Source organism: Centruroides vittatus, unplaced genomic scaffold, assembly GCF_030686945.1.
Source record: "Centruroides vittatus isolate TY-2023 unplaced genomic scaffold, ASM3068694v2 scaffold_769, whole genome shotgun sequence".
Classification (NCBI taxonomy): Eukaryota; Metazoa; Arthropoda; class Arachnida; order Scorpiones; family Buthidae; genus Centruroides; species Centruroides vittatus.
Window position 1 is genome coordinate 4811149 of NW_027122717.1, and position 27766 is coordinate 4838914.

The 27766-nt window shown below is 32.0% G+C and overlaps 1 protein-coding gene across 1 annotated transcript; it reads left to right on the top strand.

The window, feature by feature from the left end:
* The first annotated feature begins 74 nt into the window (after window positions 1–74).
* On the top strand, window positions 75–26925 carry LOC136989788 (dnaJ homolog subfamily C member 1). The gene is made up of 11 exons (XM_067288061.1): window positions 75–244; window positions 5357–5458; window positions 6665–6711; window positions 9618–9789; window positions 18701–18816; window positions 21831–21976; window positions 23561–23715; window positions 25892–26026; window positions 26100–26166; window positions 26234–26493; window positions 26566–26925. Exons 1-11 carry the CDS (start codon window positions 101–103, stop codon window positions 26635–26637), a joined length of 1416 nt encoding a protein of 471 aa, XP_067144162.1. The 5' UTR covers window positions 75–100; the 3' UTR covers window positions 26638–26925.
* Window positions 26926–27766: the final 841 nt, after the last annotated feature.

The window sequence follows — 27766 nt, forward strand, 5'->3', positions numbered from 1 at the left end:
ACTCCCGATCGAGACAAAACCTCTTATAATACGCATGCTCGGTAATAGTACAGCCTTTCCACTTCCGTATTTGTGTCGTCACATCCGGTGATTTTTCAAAATGGCGCCGCACATGAAGTTTATGTGGTTGATTTTATTGATGTTTTTTCGTGTTATTTTTTGTTGGAATTCCGAAGATTTCGAGTTATTTGATTTAGTTGAAGAAGTTAATACTAATTTTTACGATTTGTTTAAATTAGACCAGGTTTGTAGCTATAATATATGAATTATTTAACAATTAATACGTTATGGTAACAGATATTTGTTTATATTTTGAATTATCAGTTTTAATGTTATGTGAATGCATAAGATTTGCATTTTTATGCATTGAAAATGTAAGCCTTTAATTAATTTATTATAATTTATAATACTTCTTAATACGATATTTAGTAATGGTCTGACAGATCATGATTCTGTGAAATGTAAAATAAACAGAATGAAATAAAACTTTTTAAATATTAAATATATATATAATTAAAAATATAAAGCAATCATAATGAGTAATATCAAATCCATACTTAATTATTACATGGTATGGGCATATTTTCCATATGTACAGGTACAGTACCTTGGCGTATCAGGAACTACAGTAACCTTAAAACTAATAGAAATTTCAAAGCTGTTAGTACATCGTGCAAAAGTTAATTGTAGAATATGCAAAGTTTGGATTCATTTATAAATGATTTATTTTATATTAATTAGAGAAGAAAGAGAAAGAGGAAAAAGCACTACTTTAAATAATTATAGCATAATTCAATAGTATGTTACAATTTATCAGTGAAAGTTATCCTTATATCATTCTTTCTTTGTATATAATAGATATAAATAATGCATACATCTGCCGATAATAATTGATTACATCAAATAAACTATAAAAAGTTCTCCAAATATCCTACCTTTAACGTCTGCATATTTATGAAGGAGAAATTATATCTATCAAACCAAATTATCTTCTATTCTGTAGTAAACAGCAATGCAAGTTAAATGCCATACTAGCTGTATGTGCCAGGCATTGGTTGGGGTTTTTGAGTGGTGAAGATGGGTGAAGTTGAATTGGAAGAGAGCGATAAAAACAATGTCTTAGTAACTAAAATGCATATTTATTAACCTAAGTATTTACAATAATGAAACTGCAAAACACAAAAAAATAGCTTGGACTAAAATTAACAGGGTGTGACCCCAACATGTTCGTCCCACAGAATTAACATTGTACATTTGCCACTCTGCTATGCCTGAACTATTACACCTTTCTCAAATCTCTCTTCAGCAGCATCATCTGCAGAGTAAGAGCTTTAATTTTATATCTGAACCATATTTTTAGCCCCAGCCATTTATCAAAGTAAGTTGGACAAACAGAAATGCTCTTTCAATTAATATATAGGTAATATACAGCACTAATGTGTTGTACCGTACATTATATGGCATTGTATCTGGTGTTTCTGTGTCAAATATGGAAGTGAACTGTCAAATTTACTGTCATTAAATCATTTTGAATTACATTATTAAATTGAATTTATTTAATAAATAAATAAGATCTAACTGGAGAATAATAAATAGCACTATCTTGTAACTCCAGCAGTAGATTTAAGAAATCATAACATTTTTGACTTAATACAATAGGCCTTCCTCAGTGAATTACACTATTTAAAATTTGAATTCAACAGAAATAATTTAAAAATTAAAAGATGTTCTAAAGAGAACACTGTTATAGAGGGGGAAAATTTAACAATTAATAATTACAAATAAACATAAAAATAATAATGAAGTTAAATATAAACAACACTAATTAGAGGACCAAGTCCAAGTTACATTTCATATAAGAACTTCCATGCCGTAGGTAAGGTGTCTGCATTCCTATGGTTGATACAAAGTAAATTTTGGTTGGCTTTAAAAATTTCCAACATTTCTAAGAACTTAATAGTGTTAGGGTTCTTAGGTGGTCCAATGATTCCTGGTCCCATTCCATTTTATTTGTATATCTTGTTTGGCTGCATAAGCCACTAAGGTGTTGGAATTGAGATGCTTTTCTACTATGTATTTATGTACCTTAATTCTTTTTGCCAAGGTATGTCTGGTAGCTCCCACATATGTTGGATTTGTCAAAACACTGGTCCTCAATTGGAATTGTGTAAACAGCGGAGGATTTATTAAGAATGATAGGGTCCTTGTCGTTATGTAAGATTCCAAAGGCCATTGGATTACAGTTATGTACAATGTTTACATTGCTCATATCAGCTGGTTCTTTATGTATTTGTTTTAACATGGGAAAATAATGCAATTCTCCTCTTAGATCAGTTGGGAAGACATAGCTCTCGTGTTTTTAAAGGTGCTAATTAATTTATGAATCAAAGTTGTAGGAAATCCATCTTGTTCAACAATTCTATCAATATAATCCAGTTTAATATAAGTGTCAATTATATTAGGGCAGTGAGGTAGGCCCATTGTATTAAGGACCTGAATACTGAGAGCTTTATGGATGGTGGATCGCAGGAATTGTACTGTATAAAATTAGGTTGGTTTGTGGGCTTACAGTAAATATGGGTGTGGATTCCATTGTTATTACAGGTGATAGATATATCTAAAAAATGGACCAAATTGTCGCTTTCTTGCTCCACACTCAGAAGGAGACCATAAGGATTGTTGTTGAGTTTGTTTAGAAACAGATTTGGGGTTTGGGTCCCGTTTTTTTTTGCACCACAAAATAAAAATATTATATATATACCTAGCATAAACTACGATTTGATGTAGAAACATTGGTACAATCTCTTTTTTCAATCAGCGAATGACAAGTGACAATGATCCCAGAGGTGGGGCTGCTCATGGGAACACATCTTCCCTGTAATAAAAGATGTTATCAAATGAGATTTTTTCATTTTGATTACAGGGACCGTATGGACCAGTTCCAAAATGTGTTTGCAATATTTGTGGGCATGTTCCTCATTGGTAAGTAGAAAGTACCTTAGAGCGCAGAAACAGAGAGATAGTTTAATAGATAGGTAGAGTGACTGGAAGTTCGTTACTATCATGTACTTATCATTCACCAATGCTATGTTTTTAAGACTGTCCAACAACTGTATCAAATTATTAATGGTGAATGGATAATGTGCTGTTACATTGTTGTAAAATCTGACAATTTCAACTAAGAATGTGAGATAGGGGCATTTTTCAACCACTGCCTATATTTGGGTTCCAGGCTTACATGTTTTACTGAAGGTGAAGATGCGTGGAACCTGGGGTGTGGAGATGAATGAATTATGCTTGTGGAAAACCTTTGTTAAAGGGGTATTGGTGAATCTTTTAACCCTTTGTTGGAAAGAATTCAAGTAATTTGTTGGTACAATTTGACACTCAGTACTTTCAATATACTCTTCCAATTTTTGTTTGCTGGTGGGTGGTTGAAAAACTGGAGGAAGTGTCAAAAAAATTAAAATTTACACTTTAAACTCCAGCAATATAAGTTTTTAATAACAAAAACATAGATCCCCAATTATCCAAATGTATTTCTGCAAGTTATGTTCTATTAAGTAAAAGTCCCATGTTTTTACATTTTTGAAATATGTCCTTATTTGCTTATAAGAGGATGCTCATATGTGGGCCAACTTGTTTTGGCTTATAAAGCTGCATGAATGTGAATATATTGTTATAGTAACTACTCAGTGACATCTCTATGGTAACCATTATAACCAAGTAAAAAAATTCTTCTGATATTAGAAAAGTTGTTTAAAAGCTAATGAGTTTTTTAGGTATTTTGTGCAATATATTGCTGATTTTACTCCATCTATAAGAGCATGCTCTTACATGTCAGAGATATGGTATAAGATATTAAGAAAAATCAGCATTATGCAAGACATCAGATAGCAATAGTAATGCAACAATTTGTTTAGAAGACAAAGAATTATGATGAGTTGTGGATAGCTTGACTTCAGTATAGACTGTTAGACCTTCTTACTTTCCACAATCTCTTTTAATTGAATAGGACAAAAAAAGAAAGGATGGGAATTCTGAGGAAAGGAAAGATGTTCACAAAATTTAAAACAATGGGATCAGTAATATTCCAAAAATTTTAGTACATTCTAAAAAGATTTTGGAATCTGTGAAATCAATGAACATGAAGTTATTGAAGCTATCTGAGCATCAGCAACCACATTCACAACACAATCCATTCCATATACTCCATCCTGGTAAAAATTATATATGTGGCAAAGATAAACAAACTGGTCCCCTAATCCACAGTTTCTGCATTTGTACCCATAATATTGTTCTCTTTATACCTGGTCCTACAATCAAGTTAGAGATAATTTAAACTTGCAATATTTACCGTATTTTACGGACTATAAGACGCTATGGACTATAAGACGCACCTTAATTTTTAAGCAATTTTTTTAAAAAATACCTATAAGACGCATCTGAATTTTGGAGGCAATTTTTCGAAGAAAAAAGTGCATCTTATAGTCTGTAAAATATGGTAATCCATTTCTTTGTTTCTGATGAAATGGGCTCAGTTAAAAGCATATGTCACTTAAAATAATTCCATGTTCAAATTGGCCAATGTAAAAAAGATAATGGGCAATGCTTTTGCATCAATAATTAAAGAAAATTATGTAGCAGCATTAATCATGCAAAAAAAATTATAGAAGAGTATAGGGAATCCACTGGCTGGCTGGACAACATTGTGAAACAACTTGTAATTAATGTGAATGACTCTTTTGAAAGCAAAGATGATGATTCCATTTTACTGTCAAATTGATGTCATGAAAAGTAAAAGGTCCTTTTCGGGACCAAAAACTTCTGGTAAAGAGAAGCCAAATCAAACTTCTATTTTTATTTATAATAATTGTTTTATATAACATATTATAATAGTTGTTAAATGCCTGATTCTTTATAGTTAATGTACACTATAAAAAATTAACACAATTAACAGGGAATTCATGCTGCCACGTAGTGAGAGAGAATAAATTAGAATTCACTTATTGTCTGATCTATTAAGCAAAAAGTGCTGACATCAATAGGGAATGTACTGATTTATTTAACTAAAGCAACATCATGCATCACGCGTGATGTGTGATGCATGATGTTCTTAAGTCGATTCTTCCATAGAAATAAATTATATATCTTTAGAAGTCAAAAAGTTTTTCTTTCAGATGTTGAAGGAATAGCAATAAATTATTTAGATAAATCTAACTAAATTACAAATAGAAATATTTTTAATGTATAAATTAGTTTATGATAAATTGTATTTTGCTATAAATTTATAGTAAAATTTTGATTTGGATTATATCATTAAAACTCAATTTTGTTTAAATTGTTTCTAATGCAGTCTGCTTCTAGTAATGACATTCGTAAAGCATACAGACGACTTTCTCTACAATATCATCCAGATAAAAACAAAGATGAAGGTGCCGTGGAAATGTTCAGAAAAGTAAGAATAATATTGAAAATAATTTAATAGATTTATTTTATTTATAAATACAGTAAAACCTGTGGAAGCTAGAATTGTGTGGGACTCTATAAACTTTGCCTTAGTTATGATGGAGCAAGAAAGTATTCGTTGCTTCAAAATGTGAACATATTTTTTAATATAGACATAGTACAGAAGAGTTCTGAAAACTCGGCCTAATGTGGACCAAAGGGTGGCCGAGTTTGTGAAAATACCGGGTTATTGAGAATGGGGTTAAAAAAGAATAAGTACGAGTGTTTCCTCAGAAAATACTGTACTGTACTTGTATGTATTGTTTGCTTGAGAATACAACAGAGAATAAACTGCCCAAATACCCTTAAACAAAAGAAAAATACATATTTATGAAGGCATAGAGCCTTTACTACGTAAAAATGAAAATGAATGAATTCATAGTCATTCACATTGAGTTACGCAACAGGGTTAAGAAATCGACTAACGCTGGCAAAGGCTGCAGATAGACTGAACGGCTGAGCGCGTGCCAGCACCAGACACATGGTGGAGAAGTGGGAGTGTGGCCGAGTTATCTGGACTGCTGGGTTATCGAGTGCCGAGTTTTCAGGACTCTACTGTATTTGCTACTTTCATTGACATGACCTCAAAATAAAAGGAAAGAATGCAGAAAATAAAATATACATTTGTGTACATTTTATTTTTTCTTTAATAATCTCTAATTAAATTTAATTTAATATTCTCAAATATGAAAAGGAATGTACTTCATTTGTTGATGTTTTAAATGAAAATATAAATTTCTAGATGCTTTCTTGGGTGGTTTATTGGCATGAATTTGATACTTTCTTCTGCATTTGTCTTAGTTATAATTAATGGAGAACTATTCAACAATTTTGATAACATATTTTTATTTTTTAGCATGTCAATGCATTGGGAAAACAGAGTACTCTTTCTGCTGTTTTAAAACAAATACATAAAATATAGCATAAATATGAATGAAAACAGAAAATGTAACAATATTTTCCAAAGTTTCTGTTAAAGTGTAGTCAATAAGAGGAGTCTTTAACAACAATGTTTCCTCTAGTTACAAGGTCTATCTTAATTTGAAAATGGTGCATACTTTTGCTTAGAGAAATCCCAACTTTTGCAGGTTTTATGGTAGTACAATACAAGTTAATAATTTATTATTTGTTTAATGAATATTGATTTATTTTACAGATAGTGGCTGTTTCAGAAGTTTTAAAAGATGAAGAGAAACGTAAAAGGTAATTAAGAATTTTATTTATTTTTAGAGAAAGAGATTATTTAAATGGATAATGTTACCTTTTTAATGCCTATGCAAGTACAGTCTTAGTGTCTCAAAATTGTTTGTTATGGGTGAGTCTAAACCAAGATTACCAGTATAGATAAGGGATGGGGATGGCATCCTGATCTTATCATTGAGTCTTGGTTGATTTCAATTGTGGATTGCTCCCAACAGTAGGATAATATTGCAATTATATATTTAATTAATTACAACAAATACCTAATTAATTTGGCAAAGGATTATTCAAACTAACATTTTCAGTTACTTTTACTTATTTAATTAATCTAATTTTGTTTATTTTTAAATGTTTTTGGTTTATTTAAGTTATACCACAATATGTAATATAAAAAAGTGCATAGATGAAAAACAATGGAATGTACAGTACACAGTATAGTGATATCAGTATACACAGTACAGTGAACATATCCATACTGTTCAATTAGATATGATTTTAATAGCACAGATGTTTGCTGTTTTAGTCTCTCTCAGTTATTCTCCATTTAAAATTAATTATGAATTGAAAATGAAATCATTTACTTATTAAATTTCCTGTGGTAGCTGTATTATATGTTGATCTAGTAATAGTCTCTTTAATCCAAAAAATAGTGACGGTAGACTGCCTCACAGAAATCATTTAATTTTAATTCAATAGTATAGAAAATAATATGCAAACATGAGGATGGAGATCATGCAAACAATATCCAATTGGATAACTGATCAATGGTAGCTCTAGTTATCCAACAGATTTTGGCCAGATTACCAGGATAATGCCAAATTAGGACATTTCTGGACCATGTATTGCATTGTTTGAGAGCTCTAGTCACTCATTTGGATAATTGATGATGATCTATCTTTCTCTCTACATATCTTGAATTGATAAATTAGAAGTCATCTCATAGTTTCCTAAAACATATGCATGGATTTTAGTTAGATTATGAGAGAATTGTTTAGAATTTGATTTATGGAAGGATAGCAACAAAATTATTTTTAGATGAATAATTAACCCAATAAATATTACTAATCGAATGATACAGCCTGATCCTTATTAGTTAAAGCGATTTGGACTAGATATATTTAGTTAAACCACCATCTTATGTTAAATTTAATAATTTGAAATAAATTTAATTTAAAATATTCTGGAAGAAAACATCTGTCTGGAGTTGAAGCATCTACAGAGCTAGCAGGAGTTAGATTCAAGTCCCATTCTGGACTGATTCTGTTTTCTTGAATATTCTAAATTAAATTTGCTTATTTCTAATTTTAGCCGTAATAGTCTGAGGTTCAGCAACATAAAGAAGTGCTTTTTAGCAGTTTTCTTTCTGATAATTGACAAACAACTATCACTTCATGCTGAGATTGTTATACATGAGAAAAATCACACTTAACTGACATTAAAACATATATTTATTAAAAATTGTGAGTACTTTTGAAGACAAATAGCATTTGCCATCAGGCAAAAATTGAACACAAATTTTAAACTTAAAAATAGAACATAAATGCAATGTTTCTTTTTTAAAATTAAATAAAGGCATCAAGTTAGAATATCAAATATTCAATAAAAATTTGAACAGTCTAATAAAATAAGATGCACATGAAATTATCAATGACAGTATAAATCCCCAAGTATAAAGATCTTCAGAGCATCTACAATGTGAATTGTTTAAATAATTATATCCATAAATGCAGAATATTGATGGTAGGAGGTACTGCAGGGTGAAAATGATGCAATATAAAGATTTTCCCATAAGAATAACGTTCTTTTGTCATAGTACATTCTCAGTAATCTAGTATTAGTTCAAAGGGGCACATAGGAGCACATGCCCCACTACTCTTTTTGAAAGCTCAGTTATGAGTTTATTATTAGCAATATCCTCTTAATGTTCTGCTACCTTAACTTGCAACATTTTAGACATGGCTCCAATGTACATTAATGTTATTCCTGATAATGACTGCAACAGAATTGTGTAAACCCCCAATTTATGTCTGTATATCATCAAAAGTACTTGCAATTTTTAATAAATACATGTTTTTTATGTCAGTTAAGTATGATTTTTCTCCTGTATAACAATCTCCATGTGAAGTGAAAGTTGTTTTTGTCAATTATTTCTAATTACTAAACTTAACACAGGATGGTGACTTAACCCTTTGTTTGGTCTAAATTGATTAATTTATGATTAATTAATTAGCCTTATAGTAGTCCAATAAGAACTGAGCTATAATGTTTGATAAGTAAAGTTATTTTTTTTGTATTTCCTAGGGCTAGCCTGCCTTGGGAGTACAAGAAAATGGAGAAATTCTAGAAGAATGGAATAATGATATACAATAAATTATAGCCTGTTTTATTAGCTAAACCTAAAGCCTGGAATTATTTAGGAAAATTCTATAATATAACTATTTAACTTTTAAGCTCTGAAAATTTCTTCTTTCTATTACCTAGAGATGAAATTGTTTTTACCTCTCAGGCTACAAGAAGAATTTATATACCAAAATCAATCAAACAATTTTTTCTTCAGTTGAATTTGTCTCAAATGGATTAAGGGAATTTTGACCAATCTTGTGTTTAATAGCTTAATTCTAGTCTGCAAATAATTCTGTATTTTAGATGTATTTGGAATCATAAAGTATGTAATATGAAAAATTTCTTATCTAATGAGGTGTGATATGCTTTGGATAGCAAGTCATTAGTTGTATTTCATGATGTTAAGGTATACTAGAGAGAATGAGTAAAAACATTAGGAAATGTTGAGCTACAGACTTAAAAATTAGCTTCAGTTTAGTTGTAGATTTATAATACTTCACTGTAATTCGATATTATAAAAAATAGCACTTGTAGTTTTAATTAAAAATTTAATTTTTCTTTTGTAGATATGATCTCATATTACAGAATGGTCTTCCAGATTGGCGTCAACCTGTTTATTACTACAGAAGGGTCAGAAAGATGAGTTTATGGGAGCTGTCATTTTTTCTGTTTACATTGATTACATTAGGACAGTATTTATTGGCATGGTCAATATATTGGGAGAAAAAATATGAATTGGTAATTTTGTTTTTTTTTTTAAATTAATGAAATTTCATATTTTTTGATGATATAATTGTGTAAGTAATTGATAAATCATGCATAAATGAAAACACTTGCTTTCATCAATTAATTCCTCATGTTAAATTACACATTTCAATTTAATTCCTCTGTAATTACAAATTAATTTCATTTCTAAGCTTTAAATTATATCTTCTAATCTAAATTTTTCTCAAATTTTAAAAATTTTCCCTATATAAGTCAAAAGAAATCATGATTTGTAGGCAAATTACAGATAAATTTATATTAAATGTAGTCAAAAATAATTAAACTAAACTCGCTCAGCAAAATGTAAATCACAACACAACACCTTAAGTTGCTGAGAAATTTATTAAAAAAATAATGTTTTCAGCCAAATCTATTGGCCATCATCAGGTTAAACCAAATTTGAATATAAATATAATGAAGAAATAATGAAAATATTGAATGAAATAATGATGTCAAAATGAAGTTTATATCTTATTTGCAACAACAAAGCTTTTAAAATAATGAAAATGATAAAGATAGTGTGGTAAATCTCCGTTGATATTGAAGAGAATGCTTCATCAAATCCTCTTAACCAGGGGTTTCCAACCTTTTTTATGTATTGACTCCTTTCAAGAAAAAACTTTTTTTATTGACCTGTTGTCTATGTATATAATTTTTTAATATATTTTTTTATACTTGGAAAGTTTTGAAAATAATAGCAAAATTGTCTTCAAGAATTTTTAAACGATTGTATTTACTAAATAATTAAACAATATTAAAATATTATACTGTATATGCATGTGCAATATGTATATAATTTGCTCATCCACCTGTAGGAGTCAATACTGACCCCATTGGAAAACCCTTCTCTTAGGTCAATTTCTAGCAAAATAATTGGTTAACATTTTTTGATGACTATCATGAGAGTTACTTACTTGTATAATTTGATCAAATGCTTTTGTTGGATTAAAAAATAAAGCCAAATCAGTTACACTCAAGATAACTTTGAAATTTTACTATGGTTTATTCTCCAGTCAGACACCTGAAGATGGGTCATATAAACCTGAAAATGCTTGAGTATTCATCTTTTATGCTTATTTTTTCACTTCAAAAAAGCATTTTTGTCAAATAATTTTCTTACTATTACACTCATTATTTAATGCAAAAGTGTTCTAATATATATTTTCAATAGTTTTCTCATAAACAATGCAGTGGATATGACACAAAACAATACTTTCATTTCTTAACAAATTGTCAATTAAGAGAATTCAGAGTATTTGTATTTTTATTTGAACAATATAATTACAGTAGAGCATCGATTATCCGACTTAATTAGGGACTGGTCGGATAACTGAAAAGTATGAAAAAATACATTATTAGTATAGTGTATTAGGCCTGGTTTAAATACTAGCCTCCCTTTCATGGTCGAGCCAGTGCTGCCAGCTAAAACATGCAAAAATTTAACAAAAATAATATTAAAGTAGCCAACACATAACCAAATATTGTAGCGCCACATCACTAGCGGATATTTGAATTTGCCGACTAGAACGCGGTCGGTTAACCGATAAGTCGGATAATCAATGCTCTACTGTAATTACACAACAGTAATAATTTAGAAGGATTTCAGATCTTGTATAATCTCAGATATTGTGAGATATGCATTTTAAATTATATAGAGGAACATTTTCTGAGATCTCTTTATATAAAAGAAATCTTGCAAGATTATGCTTTTATAGGATCTCATGCAACCTACAATTACCATTAGATATTTGTAAAGAAAGATGATGTACTATTCACTCTGATAACTTAAGCTGAATTATTTAATTCACTTTTAATGGTAGAATTTTGAAAAATAATTGTGCTGACATTTTTGACTCAGTTGATGGGTCATCCTCAGGCACAGACAGTTGAAAGATAGAGCACTTCTTTTGATTGTCTATGCCTTGAGGATGGCCTATCAACTGGGTCAAAAATGTTAGCACCTTTTTGTTTTTAGATTTCATTGTTAAAGGAACATTAAGTAATTCAGCTTTATGAAGAAATATGTATTACCAAAGGCTGAATATATCATTACACATTTTCCTTTAATAATGTACAGATTCTCCTAATTGTCTAATATAATAAAGTTATGTTGACTAACATGAGACCTATAGAATTGGCAGATTGAGCATTGGCTATTGCAACTATCATTGACAGAGATATACAAGATCTCCCAAATATATAAAATGTTTTAATCTGAACATGAATGGAAGAAATGAACATCTAATCACAAGTCACATCTGTGCTCTATTACTCTCCTGGACAATTTTATAGTAGGTCTATTATATTGGATGTCATCCTGATGTTCTAAAATTCTATTGAAAAGCATTCCAGATGTTACCCTAATGTATGAAAAAGCAGCAGTACCTGAACCTTGTCTCCAAAAATTTTAGTAGATTACTATAAATTTGGGAGACCTTACCTTTGGGGTTTATTATAAGTTTGATCATCTTCCTATAATCATTTCTTACATTTCAGTGACCTCAGTATGTAAGCATGGCTATTGGAGCCTTAATATGGGGTGTGTACTTACTTCCCTCCATCCAGCATCTAATAGACAGAGAACATTGTGATTAGAATGGCTGGCTATAAAGAGGGCAAATATAAATACATTGGAGCTAGAGTCTGTAGAACCTTATTTTCAATGTCCACCATGCTTAGTAAGCATGACAAATTTATACACAGATTTTCTACCTGTACATAGAGCGTGTCACTTTGCATCTCATTCACTTGTTTAGCAAATGTGGCTACTATCTTCCCATCAAACCACAGTCCACCCTAAGGAGATTAAGATCCAATGACAAGGACTCTCACACTTTTGAGAAGCCACGGATCTATCAAATTCCTTTGAGACAAGGTTCAGGCCTGCTACTTTTTCATACATTGGGGCAACACTGAAATACTTCTGAATAGAATTTCAGAACATTAGGATGATATTCAACACAACAGATCTACTACAGAACTGTCCAAGAGAGTACTAGAACATGGATTTGACTTGTTGTGGTTGGATGGGATGTTCATTTACTCTGTTTATTTTCAGATCAAAGCATTTTTATTTATTTGGAAACTTTGTGTATCTTGGTCTCTAACTAACATGAAATGTTTTAGTAGAAGCAGATTTCTTACAGAGAAATGAAATAGTATAGTGAAGGGAGATGTCAAATACATTATCAAAAAATCTGAAAAATCTGAAATCACAAAAGTAGAAAGCAATTTAGACCCTACAATGTTTCAAAATTCAATTTTTGACATGTCATAAGATGAGATTGCAATCAAATGTCAATTAATTTAAATGCAATTTGCTTATTTTTCTTAATTTCTGTAGATTGCATTTTTCAATTCTTTACTTTTTAACAAGGAAAAATGCCTCATGCTTAATTTTAAGAATTCATTTATTTTAACATCAAGTATCTTGTTTACTCTGCATTATTATAAATTACACCATTTTCTTTTGTCTTGAGATTGTCTGTTTAATTTTTAAAATATTATTTTCAGTTATTTAATTAATGTAATCAGGGTTCTCAATAGTGTGCATACATGCATATATCACACTTAACAATTCAGATTCAGTAAGAATTTTTCTTTTTTTTGTGATATGAACTGGTAATGGTTTGGTGAGTGGTATATTTACAATTACCCAGTCTTTGAGATATATTAATTCAGATTCATACAAAAATTTGACCATGCATGCAATATGTCCTTACCAGTTTTGCCTATTTCTTATCTTTTCTTTCACAATGCTAAGTTTCAAACTTTGTTTAGTATAATACTAGAAGCCTCATGCCACAGACCATAAATATATTAGATATATACTTGTAGATAGTTTGTATTAATTTTTTTTATGTTGCAATTTGTGCAACATTACAGTTAAGTAAAAAAATATGTAAAAAGACTAAAATGACTTCACTTTTGCCTTGTCCAATCACCAGGAACAACAGTCTTCCACTGCAGAGATGACCTTTCAAAACAAATATTGTAGTTTTAATTGTTTTGGGCTTGTCATTGGAGAACTTTTAGACTGTTTTGCATGTTTTTGCACAGGCATAACCTCTAAAGAAAGGTCGTTTCTGCAGTGGAAGACTTGTTCCTGGTGATTGGACATGGCAAAAGTTAAGACATTTTAACAATACCTTCCAACGTGATTACCGATGTTAATGAACACCCTTGACAAACCTTTATGTCCTGTAACGTTTAAAATTTGTGAAACGAACATTTTTGGCCTCACTTGAGGTCTGCTTCAGGTTAAATTGAGAAGGAATTCCAAACTTAGAATGCCTGGTATCGAACAATTTCAAATGTTAAATTTTAAAATAAAATTGGAATATGGATATTAACCGTATTCAATGGTTGCAAAAGTGTGCCATCTATGTATAAATACATAAAGTGTCCCATGCAAGCCTACTAATTGTGGGACTCGTATAAATGTAAATAATACACACTTGCAGAGCATCAGCAATGACTTGTTCCTCGCATACATAGTGCCAGGCGTACAATAATGCATTGCTGTCCTTAAAGTTGATACATCTATCCACCAGGCCAGTATTGTATACTTCAAGGGCCTCAAGGGCCCTGATGTGATCCGTGTGAAAGGCTCTTTTTATCAGCTTGGCATTGGATAGGTCCTCATGAACTTCTGGATCGATGGCATAGGTGGATAGGGTAGTGGCATATCGTGCATGGTCTATGTCATATTTGTGCTCACGGACTCTCTGCTGGATGGAATGTTTGGTGGAGCTGATGTACACCAAGTCTCATCTAAACCTGTCATCTCTCACCGGAACACTATACACACCAGGAGCCCTGAAATCGTCAGATTTGTCTTTCGCATTGCGCAATAATGTATATATAGAGGGGGACATTTTGTAGGCCAATTTGGTGCCTGTTTTGATCACAGTTTCTTTACACAAGGCATGAAGTTGTTGGCTGTATTCAACCGTAGTGCATCCAGTTCTGGGACACCGATTCCAATCTCTGTTGTGAGTCCTTTGGGTACTGAGGTTGAAGGGCTACTGTTCCACTACTATTCCACCCTTCCACTAGTGGCACTCTAGATATTGAACTACAACATCTAGAGCGCATTGCGATTGGACATGGATACAAGAAAGAACTAATAAATGGGTTGACGTGTGCCTATTCCAGGCCACACGATACACATGTCATCCTCAGTACCCAAAGGGCTCACAACAGAGATTGGAATTGAGACCTCGGAATTGGATGCACTACAGTTGAGTACAATCAACAACTTCATGCCTTGTATAAAGAAACTGTGATCAAAACAGGCACCAAATTGGCCTACAAAACGTCCCCCTCTATATATATATATATATGTTATTATGCAATGCGAAAGACAAATCTGACAATTTCAGGGCTCCTGCTGTGTATAGTGTTCCGGTGAGAGACGACAGGTTTACACGAGACTTGGTGTACGTCAGCTCCACCAAACGTTCCATCCAGCAGAGAGTCTATGAGCACAAATATGACATAGACCATGCACGCTACACCACTACCCTATCCACCTATGCCATCGATCCAGAAGTTCATGAGGACCTATCCAGCGCCAGGCTGATAAAAAGAGCTTTTCACATAGATCACATCAGGGCCCTTGAGGCCCTTGAAATATACAAGACTGGCCTGGCGGATAGATGTATCAACTTTAAGGACAGCAATGCATTATTGTACGCCTGGGCTATGTATGCAAGGGACAAGTCGTTGCTGATGCTCCATGAGTGTGTATTATTTACGTTTATACCAGTCCCACAATTAGTAGGCTTGCATGGGACACCCTATGTATTTATACACAGATGGCATGCTTTTACCACCATTGAATACGGTTAATATCCATATTCCAATTTTATTTTAAAATTTAACATTTGAAATTGTTTGATACCAGGCATTCTAAGTTTGGAATTCCTTCTCAATTTAACCTGAAGCAAATCTCAAGTGAGGCTGAAAACATTCATTTCACAAATTTTAAATGTTACAGGACATAAAGGTTTGTCAAGAGTGTTCATTAAGATGTTTTACATATTATCATTTTACATATTTTTTGACTAATGTATAAATTTGCCAGCCTATATTTTCAAAATTACAGTTAAGTATTTATAAGTATATTTAAGAATTGGTATATGTTAATAAAACAAAGAAGTACTTTTAGTTTAAGGAATAGTAACCCATCAGTGGCCAAGTGGCTAAAACCACTAAACACTGATAATTGGTTGTGGTTCACACTTTGCCAACAAACTAGCCATGTGGAATTTTCCAGATTTTCTTCACATTTGTAATACCTAAATAAGGATCAGTCTCCTTTAGAAAGTCTTCTCAGGGGACATCCCTCCTCAGCAGATTGCCCATGTGTTGCATTGCCATAGAAGAATAAACCAAACCATTATATATTTAAGGAATTAGTGATCATTCATTAAAAATAAAATGTGAACAAACTCAACTGGATTTTTTATACAAGCAGAATATAAGAAGACAATGGCATAACACTATGGGATAACATTGCTCTTCCACAATGCTTTATGAAGGTCTTACAGTTCAGTTTGGTCCACTTTATGCCTCTTCTCCCATAGTTTTTATATTTAATATTGAAGTGATCTCTAGCTTAGAGAACTCACAGAAGGATTTCTTCTGCTGGTACTATGGACAAGATATAGAAAACAAAGGGATTCTAAGACACAGCATGTTTGGAGTTTTCTATGTGAATGTAACTGTTGGTTATGTGGAAACAACATTGTTGTCATAAGTGCTGAATTCAAGAATGTTATGTTAGTCAAATACTCCATGTACAACCAAAGAATGCTGGAGTATATCACGAGCACTGAATATCAAATTGTAAAGAATCCAAGAAGTTGCTAGTTAAAGTTGCTGTGATGGACTTTCAGGCTTTCTATCTTTCCAAGCCTAGCAACTTCTTGGATTCTCTACAAGAAATGGTAAAAGGGGGCAATTACCAGCTGATTAGCATGTATTCTATTTACAGAATTCAACCATCTATGTGCCTAAGGTTTCCCATATATTTCCTTCACAAAGACACAAGCCTAAAACACAAATATGTCTGGAAATTGAGAAATGTTTTTCGTCAATTTTTTGATTGGAAATAGCTAGTTAAATTTTACAAGTGTAAAACCTTACATCCCTTTACCATTAGCAACACATTACAATTGTTGGACTGTCTTAACAACATTTTATTGGTTGACAAGGGGTACACAACTCTGATGGACTTTCAGGCTCTCTATCTTTCCGTTAAATTACTATCTTGTTATTGTACTACTAGAGATTTCTTTCTCACCAATGTGGAAGTTGCCCATAAGTATCACCAATATATTTTGGAACTTGCCTTTCTTGTTTGCTGTTACTTATTTTTCTTATTTGAAAACACCATCTACATATAAAGAACATGGACGGTTTCACCTCAGGAATTTTGTGTGAACTTGTCATCCACCATTTAGAAAAGGAAATACTGCCACAATTCCATCTTATTTTGATTGACATGTGATGTGTCAATGATATATTCATATTGTGATGCAAGAAACTGGATCTGCATCTTTTTCTATGTAGTGCTTATAGTTGTGCTAACTATGTAGTGCTTGATAGTTGTGCTAACTATCTTTATTGTCTTCTAGGAGAGTAATACATTGATCCACCTTTTAGACATGTCTGTCACTTGCAAGGATGGTGGAATTTATACCAATATTTATCATAAATCCTTATATCAACTCATTTTCATTCCATACAACTCAGTTGACCCATTCTGCATAAAACTCTTGGCATTCAAGTTGTTAATACAAAGAGCATTTACCCATTGCACAAGTATCGTGGAGATCTTTATCAAACTCAATTACATCAGAAACATTGCCAAACAGCATGGGTTTCCAATTACTTTGATACAATGATTAATCGCTAGATTTAAAACCCCAATGACTCTATGTTTATAACCTGAAAAGGCCCATGTCCAGCATTCAGAAAAATTCACCACATTGAGGTGGCCAAAAGTAACAGCATATAATGCTCATCTATAAGTGCAATCCTAGTCTTTAGAATTCTATGTAATGATAAGGTGCAAGATATTTATACCATCCTTACAACATGGCTGGTTTAACAGACAACTAACCTATGTGGAACCTACTGGACATAATCTGCCACAAAGAATTAAAGAACATTAACATTAATACTTTGAAATAAAATCTAACTAGTACAATCTTAGTGGTTTATATCACTCAGCAGGATGTTCAGGTAAAATGGGATGAGGCTAAGATCATTAGGCCTTATAAAAGCCTTAACTCAGTCAAGTACTTTGAGATGTTGGAAATCTGTAAATAGAAAGCACTATTGTAACAACCACAGTGATGCAAACACATTATCAACAACTTAGAAATCTGTTTACAAACTCCAACTTTTACTTGATCCTACTACAATTATTTTTATATTTGTTTTTATGTTTTGTTTACACAATTTATTGTTATTTTTAGTGTTTATTTTATTTCTGTTGAGTTTAAAATTTGCACATATTTTATTTAAAATGTTATTTTAATTCTTTTCAATGGAGATCCACTATGAGCTCTCAACAGTCAGTGGATGGCCATATATCATTTTTTATTATAAAAATATTTTTAAAATATAAGGCAATGTAATTTTGATTTAAATTGGTTATAAGCTCTAGTTAATTTTTACATACCTAAGGAGAAACTGTTTTTAGAAGACAATGAAGACAAAAAAAAATCGTTACTTTTTTATAATACTAACAAGCATAGTTTTAAACCCATGCCCTTTAAAGTTACTCTTTGTGTTAAACAAAAGTTCCATATGTTCTGCTTTAAACTGCTTGTTATTATTGTTTTTAAACCGTTTAACATTATTAAAATAGGAAGAAGTTCTAATATCAAGATTCCGGAAGAAAGAAAAAAAATCACGAAGGAACAAGCAAGGATTGGGTGAAGAATCGCTAATAGCTGAACACATCAATCAACTTCCAAAACCGAGGTAATGTTTGTTTATTTAAATTCCTTTTTAAATGTATATTAGGATTTTATAACATTTTATACGAATCTTCAAAATAATAATCAATAATATAATTTATTATTTATTTATTAGTTCTTTTGTTTTCTCAAGATGCTTACTTTTGTCTAGTAGAAAGGCAGCATCTTCAAATAAAATACATTTTGAAAGTCTGTGTTTGTTAACTATTTAAATTTGAATATAAAATTATCTTTTTAAAATGTAAGACATTATATTAATTTTATCAGTCAGAATGTTAATCATTTTTGTCAACAATAACCACATTTAACAGTCATAGACTGAAAGATTTCATAAAAATTTTCATATTTAACAGACAGAAGATTGAAAGAGAGAACCAACCTTAAACAATAAAATTTTACAATTTTTAAAAAAAGGCCAGGACGATTTAATACAATAAAGAAAATAAATTTCTCTTGCAGACAATACATACATAATGTGTCTGTATGCAATCTGTCCTTTCTCACGCAGAATTGTGCTGCCACCGCTAGAGGGAAATATTGGACTGTTTTACATTTGAAAGCGGACGAGAAGCCTCAAATAAAAGGTCGACTCAGCCCTGGGATTGTCTTATCCCTCATCTGCGTGAGAAAGGCTGGATTGCATAGAGACACATTATGTATGTATTGTCTGCAGGAGAAATTTATTTTCTTTATTGTGAATAATAATTTAGACAAAGCATTTCTTTTTTTTATCTCTGTTGTTAATGATTATTGTTGGATGGGAGAAGTTTTAATTGTTAGTGCATGCTTTCATGTCATAGATAGCATAAGAATTGCAAATTAGTGCATTCTCTGGTCCAGTGGTTCCCAACCTTTTCTGCAATATGCCGCCTCCATCTGGGCTCACGTGCGATTTTGCCAACCCCCATCATATGCATAAGTGTTTATTGCTCTGTATTTAATATTTATTTTTTTTTTATTACAAGGACCTAGTAAAGTTTGATTGAAAATATGAAGCAAAAATACAATTGCACTACTAAAAATACAAATACCTACTACAGCACTTTATACAAATAAAATGGGTAATATCTGTACAACTAGGAATTTATTTCTTCTGAATAAAGTTATAATAATGTAAATTAAAATATTTTCCACATTTTCATAAACTGTAATCATCTGTGAAATTTGAGCTTGTTTTGAATTGCACAAAACAATTGGTGTTTGTATATATTAACAAGACTTATTATACTGGAAAATATGGATGCAGATATTTAGTCTTACAGATCAAAAATAATGTTTTTTATTTAGTTCACCTGTCATTTTATGGCTTCTATTTTACATTTCTGTAAATACCATATTTCTGTTTTTAAATTTGTTATTTCTTCAGCTGCATTCCCCATTCTCTGAGCTCTCAAATTTTCTGTAGAGAATGGGGAATACAGCTGAAGAAATAACAAATTTAAAAACAGAAATATGGTATTTACAGAAATGTAAAATAGAAGCCATAAAATTACTTGTGAACTAAATAAAAAACATTATTTTTGATCTGTAAGACTAAATATCTGCATCCATATTTTCCAGTATAATAAGTCCTGTTAATATATAAAAAGTACTAGTATACAAATTAAATTTAAATTAAGATAGAAAGGACACAAAGGCATAATAATTAAACATTATTTAACAATTGATGTTTGGTTCTAACTCTGTCAGTCCCACAATCAGATAATTTTATTGTCAGAACTACAGCTTTCACTCGAGTTACAAGGCCACTAGCCATCCCTGCCATGGCTGCAATGCCATCAGTACATAATCCAATCAATCCAATCCATAATACAATCAAACCAAGTCAAACCTTTGGCATAGACAAATTTGTTAAGTAAGCAAATGTCTTTGTTTGAAGTTGTTGTTTGGATCATTTTACAAAATGCTAACTCTTCCCTTATATTTTCTTCTATGACATATCTCACGTAACAAATAAGTTGAGCCTGATTACTGAACAAATAAGTTTAGCACATATTAATTCAAAGATTCAATACCAAATGAAATCTTTGAATTAATATGTGCAAAAAGCTCTTTCACAAAATTTTAAACAGTATTTTTTTTATTTTGATTTATAGTATGAGCTTATCTTTTTGTGGCATGCTACTTTTTATTTTTGTTAAGAAAAATAAATATCTGTACATTAGCAGTTTGAAAATGTTATGTTCTTGTAAATTTTGTGATAATTATGTATAACACTCTTCATGTAAATGAAATGACTGTAAAAAACATAAACTTGAAAAAAAATCAAGTGAGCTAATCATTTTGCAACTGACTATAGCTGTCTTCTACTCTCGCGTATCGATTTTAATTTCAGAAATAATTTTAAAAATCAGAAAGCACTAGACAAAATCGATATATTTCTGCTAATCTAATAAATAGAATATTGAGTTTATAATGTGTTTAATAAAGTAGACATTCGATTACCCAGGATGCCATCGGGTAATTGTTAAAATACAGTTGGGTATGTAAATATTTTTATTAGTAATGTCTCACTATATGAATATTGTTGTTATACGTTTTACATGGGTAAACTGTGGCAGCTGTAAACATAGATAAAATAGGGATACCACATATGAAGGGACGCTACGCTAAGCATCAATCTGCGGTGCAACGAATAAATGAGAATGCAAACTACATATATCAACTGTCAGCGAAGTGTTTTTTGGGGGGGGACTAAAGCAGGCCATTATCTGGTTCACCAGGCACAGACAGAAAGGAACAACCAGATAGTAAGGTACTGGGCCTGACATATCAGGACAGGCCATCTTTGAAAAAGTCTGGCAGGCAGAGAAGTTTCCTTATAACAATATTTATGAGACTAGGTGACGAGTACTCAAAAATGAATCCCGCTCTAGAGCCACTGCTGCAAACTGAAACGGGAATCCATTTATTCTGGATTGTTTTTCCCATTCGCTCCCGAGTAATCGAGAGTCTACCGAAGTTTATTTCTTTAAATTACGTTCTTAAAGTTGTTTTTGTAAATTAATTTTAATTTAGATATCAGGATCTTCTGCCGATAAGGCTAGTGTCATTTTTCTTTTATTTGATCAAGAGTGCGCCCTTATTTTATCAACAATGGCGAGAGATCTGGTTAGACAAACCCAAGGAGTTTCAAGTGGATGATAGCGAAGACGATACCGAAAGTAAATTTTTCTCGAATTTATAGAGGTAGAAATATCGAAAAAACAAATTTTCTGTAAGAATAATTAAGTTTAATTATTTCTAAGTTAAAAATCTGCATTAACAGAATTTAAAAGTGAATAAATTCTTTTGGATGATGGTGAATTACCTGTCTTTGTGGGGCCAGTAGACGTTCGGATGAGCCGGCACGATCAAAATCTGTAGATGCCTGTGATTATGAAAGTGGTATGTCAAAAATGGGAAAACATTGGATTTATTTCACAAACTATTCATAAAATTTTACAATAACATAAAAAAAAAACTATTTTGCAAGAACTAAATGAAAGTGTGGTAAGAGATAAATTTGTGTTCTTTTTTATGATGATATATATATTTAATTTTTGCAAATTCAAAATATCTCGAAATGAAAGATGACTTACTCCACTTTCATAATCATTGGCACATATATTAACGACTTTAGTTCCCCAGGCCTAATTAATTTCCGCTCGGGAAATTTTTAATCTATTGATTTTTTTATATTAAATAATTATTTCCACGTAAAATTGAATCTGACAGCCAAAAAAAATTGCCGCGAAGATTCATAGTACATTCTACATTGTTTACATACTGGTTGACCTTGAGAACAACTGGTGACTGCTTTCCCGGGACATTTACACACATGCCTCAGTGTAAGAACAGTTTAAGGCAGGAGGGGAACTAGTTTACCACATCTATTCAAATATAACACAAAATTTCCGATTTTTATGCTATTAATTAAAATAGGGGTAACCGAAAAAAGTATATATAAAAAATTATACTGAATAAAAACAAAAAAAAAAAACCTGCTGATGTCGTAAAAACCATCCAATAGCATTTTAAAAAATTTTACCAAAGTCAAATCGGTCCAATAGAAGTTTAGAACGATTTAATTAATTTGATAAAAAAAACTCTCATAAAAAACAATGGGGGCAATTAATATGCTAATTAATAAAACGTTATAAAACACTTAGCAGCAAAAATAATTAATAAAATTTGCATAGGTCATAGATAACGATGTATATGTACTAGCCCATACATTTTTGGAAAAGTTATATCTTAAGGACCGTTTTTTTCGTAACGCTATGTAGACTGCCCGAGATAACCCGGGAGAAGAACTTCGGGTTAATAATTAATAGCTAACGAAATATCCATAGTCAACTACTTGGGGGGGGATTTAGTTTAAATCTTCTCTTCCCGTTCATATACGTAACGGAGTGATCGAGCGGTAAGGGTAGCATATTTAGGCTAATTGTCCAGAAAAATCTGTAGTGGAGCCCTGGATTTTAGGATGAGAGTGATTTGTACATATTAAAGAATAATGACCGATAAATTCTATAAATTCTTTCGATAATCGCCATCAAATATTCTTGGCTATCAATTTCCATTTGCGAACCCAATTAAGGATTTATAATTCAAGTTATTCGAAACATTCTAATAGATTCTGTTACTGTGTTAATTTAAATTAAATGCAACTTGTCTTTTAATTCTGATAATGCCCACAGATTAAGTTATATTCATTGAAAAACAAAAAAAATGTAACTTCAAACTAAAGTTATTTTAAAATTTAGCGTTGGAAAAAAGTCGAAGAATCCGGAAGAAGGTGAGACCCGAATATCCAGACTATTCCTGCATCTTTCAACCTGTCGACGCTCCCTGCACCACGGGTTCAAGCGAAAGCGAAGAGAGTTGCGATACGAAATCAAAAGAAAATATTTTCGTTACGGTGAGTATTCTAATTAATACTGTAATTTCAAAACATTACAATAAGTTTACATTATTATTTATGCATATACAAGAGAAAGAAATTTCTAACCTTTTGGTCCATAGCCACGCATTTATGAATTCTGTTGTCGCGAGAAATCTAATTTCGTATCTGATCTAGCAGTCTTCTGTGAATAGTTCTGGATTTCTCTTCCTGTGCTGGTGGATCCCGTAACGATTGTAGGAAAGCTGAGGCTGGCTAATTCCTATGTATTGCTTTGCATAAATTCAAACCTCCATTAAGTGCAAATCCGGGTTATTCAAAAAGGATAGTGAAAAAAGCCTATTTATTCGAATCTGAAATAACAACGGGTGATTAGCATTGGCTGGTTTTGTATCTGCTTTCAATCCACGACATCCTGACCACCCAAAACAATAGAGAGGTTGAGGCGCAAGTACAAACGTTAAACTTGTACGGCAAGCAGAAGTATACGTTTGACGTTTTAAGGCTACGTAAAAAACCTTGCTCGTTCACATCACGTGACTCAGTGAACGTCGCGCATTGACTCACGGGAAATTTGTTGAAAAAATGGCGGATACATTTAACATTCAGGGTTACCAGCGAAGGTATATAAACAAACTGTTCAAAAGTATTTATAGGATGTTTAATAACACTAAATAATTATTTTTAATTAGCGTTGTGTCTCCTACGGTACGATCGGACGATAGAACTAGCTTATACTTTTGTCGAGGGAAGTAGTGGCTTATGTAAATCCGAAAACAGCTCGGAAAATTAATTTTTAGAAAATTTACAAACGTATTACGCTGTTGATGGTAGAAGATGCCGTGGAAGAACAAACCTACCTTAAGATAAGCTATTATGAAGACAAATATATGTAAATTTTACAGGCACTTCACATCGCTTGTTAAAAAATGGAATAATTTATGGATTAAAATCGTCTGTTTCTTTACAATACTATTCGTAAATGCTTAAATAATCATTATTTTAATAAACTACGTCATAATTTTAACCACAAACGCAAAAAAATGAAGTTTAAGCCGATCGGCTACTCGCCATTCTAGACGTAGCAAACGCCGTTATCGACCGTACAGAATTGCCGGATGGCGGCGCTCCTCCGTCCGCCGTTCACGTTTTGGGCTGAATACGTGCGCCTCAACCTCTCCAATGCGTCTACGATTATAAACAAGTGAACACATCATTAGACCCTCCTGTATGCTGGAATGCATTTGTAGAGATCTGAAAAACTGCTGTGTCACTAACAACATCCCCACATCGAACATTTATAGTGTGTATGTGAAACTTTGTGAGTTTTTCTGTTTTCATGTCGTTGCTGTTGCCGTACGTTATTTCAGTTACGAATAAATTAGCTTTACTTTTGCACCATTCTTTTTGACATTGGTTTGTGTACTGTGATCAATACTTTTCTAATCTTTTATTTTTTTAAAAATAATTTGTGGTAAAATGGTATTGCGAAAGATACAAAAACACTCAGATTATCATTCAGTTTCCTCAAATACTCAAAGATCTTAAGACTACTAAATTTAATTGATTAGAGATCTGATGACAATTGTTCTGAGCAAATTTCAAAAAAGTGTCTAAACACCTACATTCTTCACGTTTATTATTGTTTGCATACTCTTAAATAAAATAATCGTTATACTTAAAAAAATTTACATTGTTTGTTATTGCGCAGCACGTGTCTGTGCAATAACATAAATTGCAGTTTGTAGTGAATGTAGTCTAAATTTTAATGCTTTGAGCATATCTATAGTACGACGGAAAGATTGTTTCGTTACAATTATACTTATCCACTGGAATCATTTGCTACGGATCCTAATCCTGGTGTGTAACAACAGATACGGGATGCTGGTAACTGTTATGTAACAAATCTATTTTGATTGTCTTATACACAATATTCACAATTCTGTATGGTGAACCATATGGTGACCGTCCAATTCACATTTAATATCGGGACGGCACAGCCCGATATTAAATGTGTGATGACCGTGACAGTTGTTTTGTTAATGAAAATCAACTAAGAAATCTTACATTTATTAACTTTATTTGACGTCACATGTTAATTTGCCCGAGATAACATTTTTAGCCTTACATTGTCCACAAGACTAAAAAAACTACGTCCGATGCATTTTAAAATTCTACAATGGTATTTTGTTAGAAAGAAAACGTATCTTCGTCAGCTTGGACAGATGCAGATGTACAGAATTTGACAAAAGCGATGAACAAATATCCTGGCGGAACTACTTTAAGATGGGAAAAGATTGCTCAGACACTCAATAGGAGCGTCGAAGACGTAAGTAGACGACTAGAAAACTTTTTAAAACGAATTTAGGAAATTGCGATTACGTTTTTACCCATTTTTTCAGGTGACCGCCTTTGCTAAACGGTTGAAAACGTCGACGATCGTCACGCACGCGCACCATTCTCTTCAAGGTAGTTACGAGACGCGTTCTTCTTCGTATAGTCATTGCAATTTCTTAAATAATGTACTGATTTTCAGGCGTGACCGGTTTAGAAGAAGCGACGCTACCTCAGTCGTTCGGAAATATAACGTTCGACGGTAAACAAGAGGAAGAAAAACTGACGAAACGGAAAAATGCCAAGGAATCTACGAACGCCACGAAGCAGAGTTGCGATAAAGAAATAGATAACTGGACTCAGCAACAACAGAAATCTCTAGAACTAGCCCTTCAGCAATTTCCGAAAGGCACGGAAGAAAGATGGGAGAAAATAGCAGAAAACGTGATTGGTAAATCAAAGGTAACTTGCAAACCTTCGAACGTTTGGATCGTTTACCATTGCTCCTAGTTTTAATTCTTGCATCCGTTACAGGAAGAATGCATGCTGCGGTACAAACATTTAGTCGAATTAGTAAAGAAAAAGAAAGGTTCGACGACTTCGTGATTTTTTGCGAAAATTAGAGTTTTAAAATTATTTTTCTAGAGAAAAATGAAAGAAAATAAAATAAATTATGGAGAATTCATCTTATTTAATTAGGATTTTTATATTATTATATTTTTATTTATCCACTGGATAGATGCTTTGTTTATAAATACTCCTTTTGTTTTTATACATACGAAAAAATTACTTTTATTCCTTTTCTTTTTACCGTTTTAATGTACATACCCGAACGACTCTGTTGCTTATCGAATTTGAATAACCATTGTAAAATAAATGCTAAGTTTTTTGGAATGCAGTCTCGTAATTTGTTACTGGTGCGCTATACTACACACGCGTTCGAAATGTCTTAACTTTATTAAATTGGATCGTCGTCCGATCTTAAAACTCATGCGAAATGACTATGTAACGATCCTAATTTCTCTCGTTATAGTTGGCACGAGGGTCAAATTCGAGATTCCACGTTACAATATCGACTCTATCAATAAATTTTCGTGATGACGATCTCGCGTGACGTATAGTCGTGCGTTCGAAAACTGCCATATTAATTAAACCTTAGTAAATATATGGGCAATGTTGGATTTACGTATGCACTTCTTTTTAAGATTTAAGATGTAATGTTTGTAATCAGTCGAGTTTTATTTTACAAGAATATCGTCATTATTATAATATGTGATTTTTCATGGTGCAATTGCAACGACCGCTCATAGCCATATGTAGTCGATGTGCCGTTTAAAAGAAAATTTATGTACACAGTATAACGACTGAATACAGAGTAACTAAAAGCATTTTACTCCGACGAGTCAGAAATACAAAATACCACTCCAGATAACGCTAACCGTCCAACATTTTGTCACGCGCTGTAAATATAGCGATATCGTTTACATGGCACGTTTGCCACGTGACCGAATTTCCCCATTTAGAATTTACCGCCTAGTACTGAAGTTTTGTTAAGCAGTAATATTTATTTTGTTGTTCAAATTTCGTCATTATCCAATATCGAAATAGTGATGACAGCATGGATAAATATTGGTAATTATTAGTGAATGAAATACTCGTTCATGTGTCTCTCAACAATGGCATATCCGACATTTTCTCATGTTAGTTCCGATTGCATTGAATTACCATAACGCAC

What these genes read in the sequence shown, in the direction of transcription:
- LOC136989788 (XM_067288061.1), top strand. Translation starts at nt 101, where the DNA reads ATGGCGCCGCACATGAAGTTTATGTGGTTGATTTTATTGATGTTTTTT. An exon ending in ATTTGTTTAAATTAGACCAG is followed by an intron (nt 245 to 5,356) that starts GTTTGTAGCTAT and finishes TTTCTAATGCAG; the next exon opens with TCTGCTTCTAGTAATGACAT. An exon ending in CGCGCACCATTCTCTTCAAG is followed by an intron (nt 26,167 to 26,233) that starts GTAGTTACGAGA and finishes ACTGATTTTCAG; the next exon opens with GCGTGACCGGTTTAGAAGAA.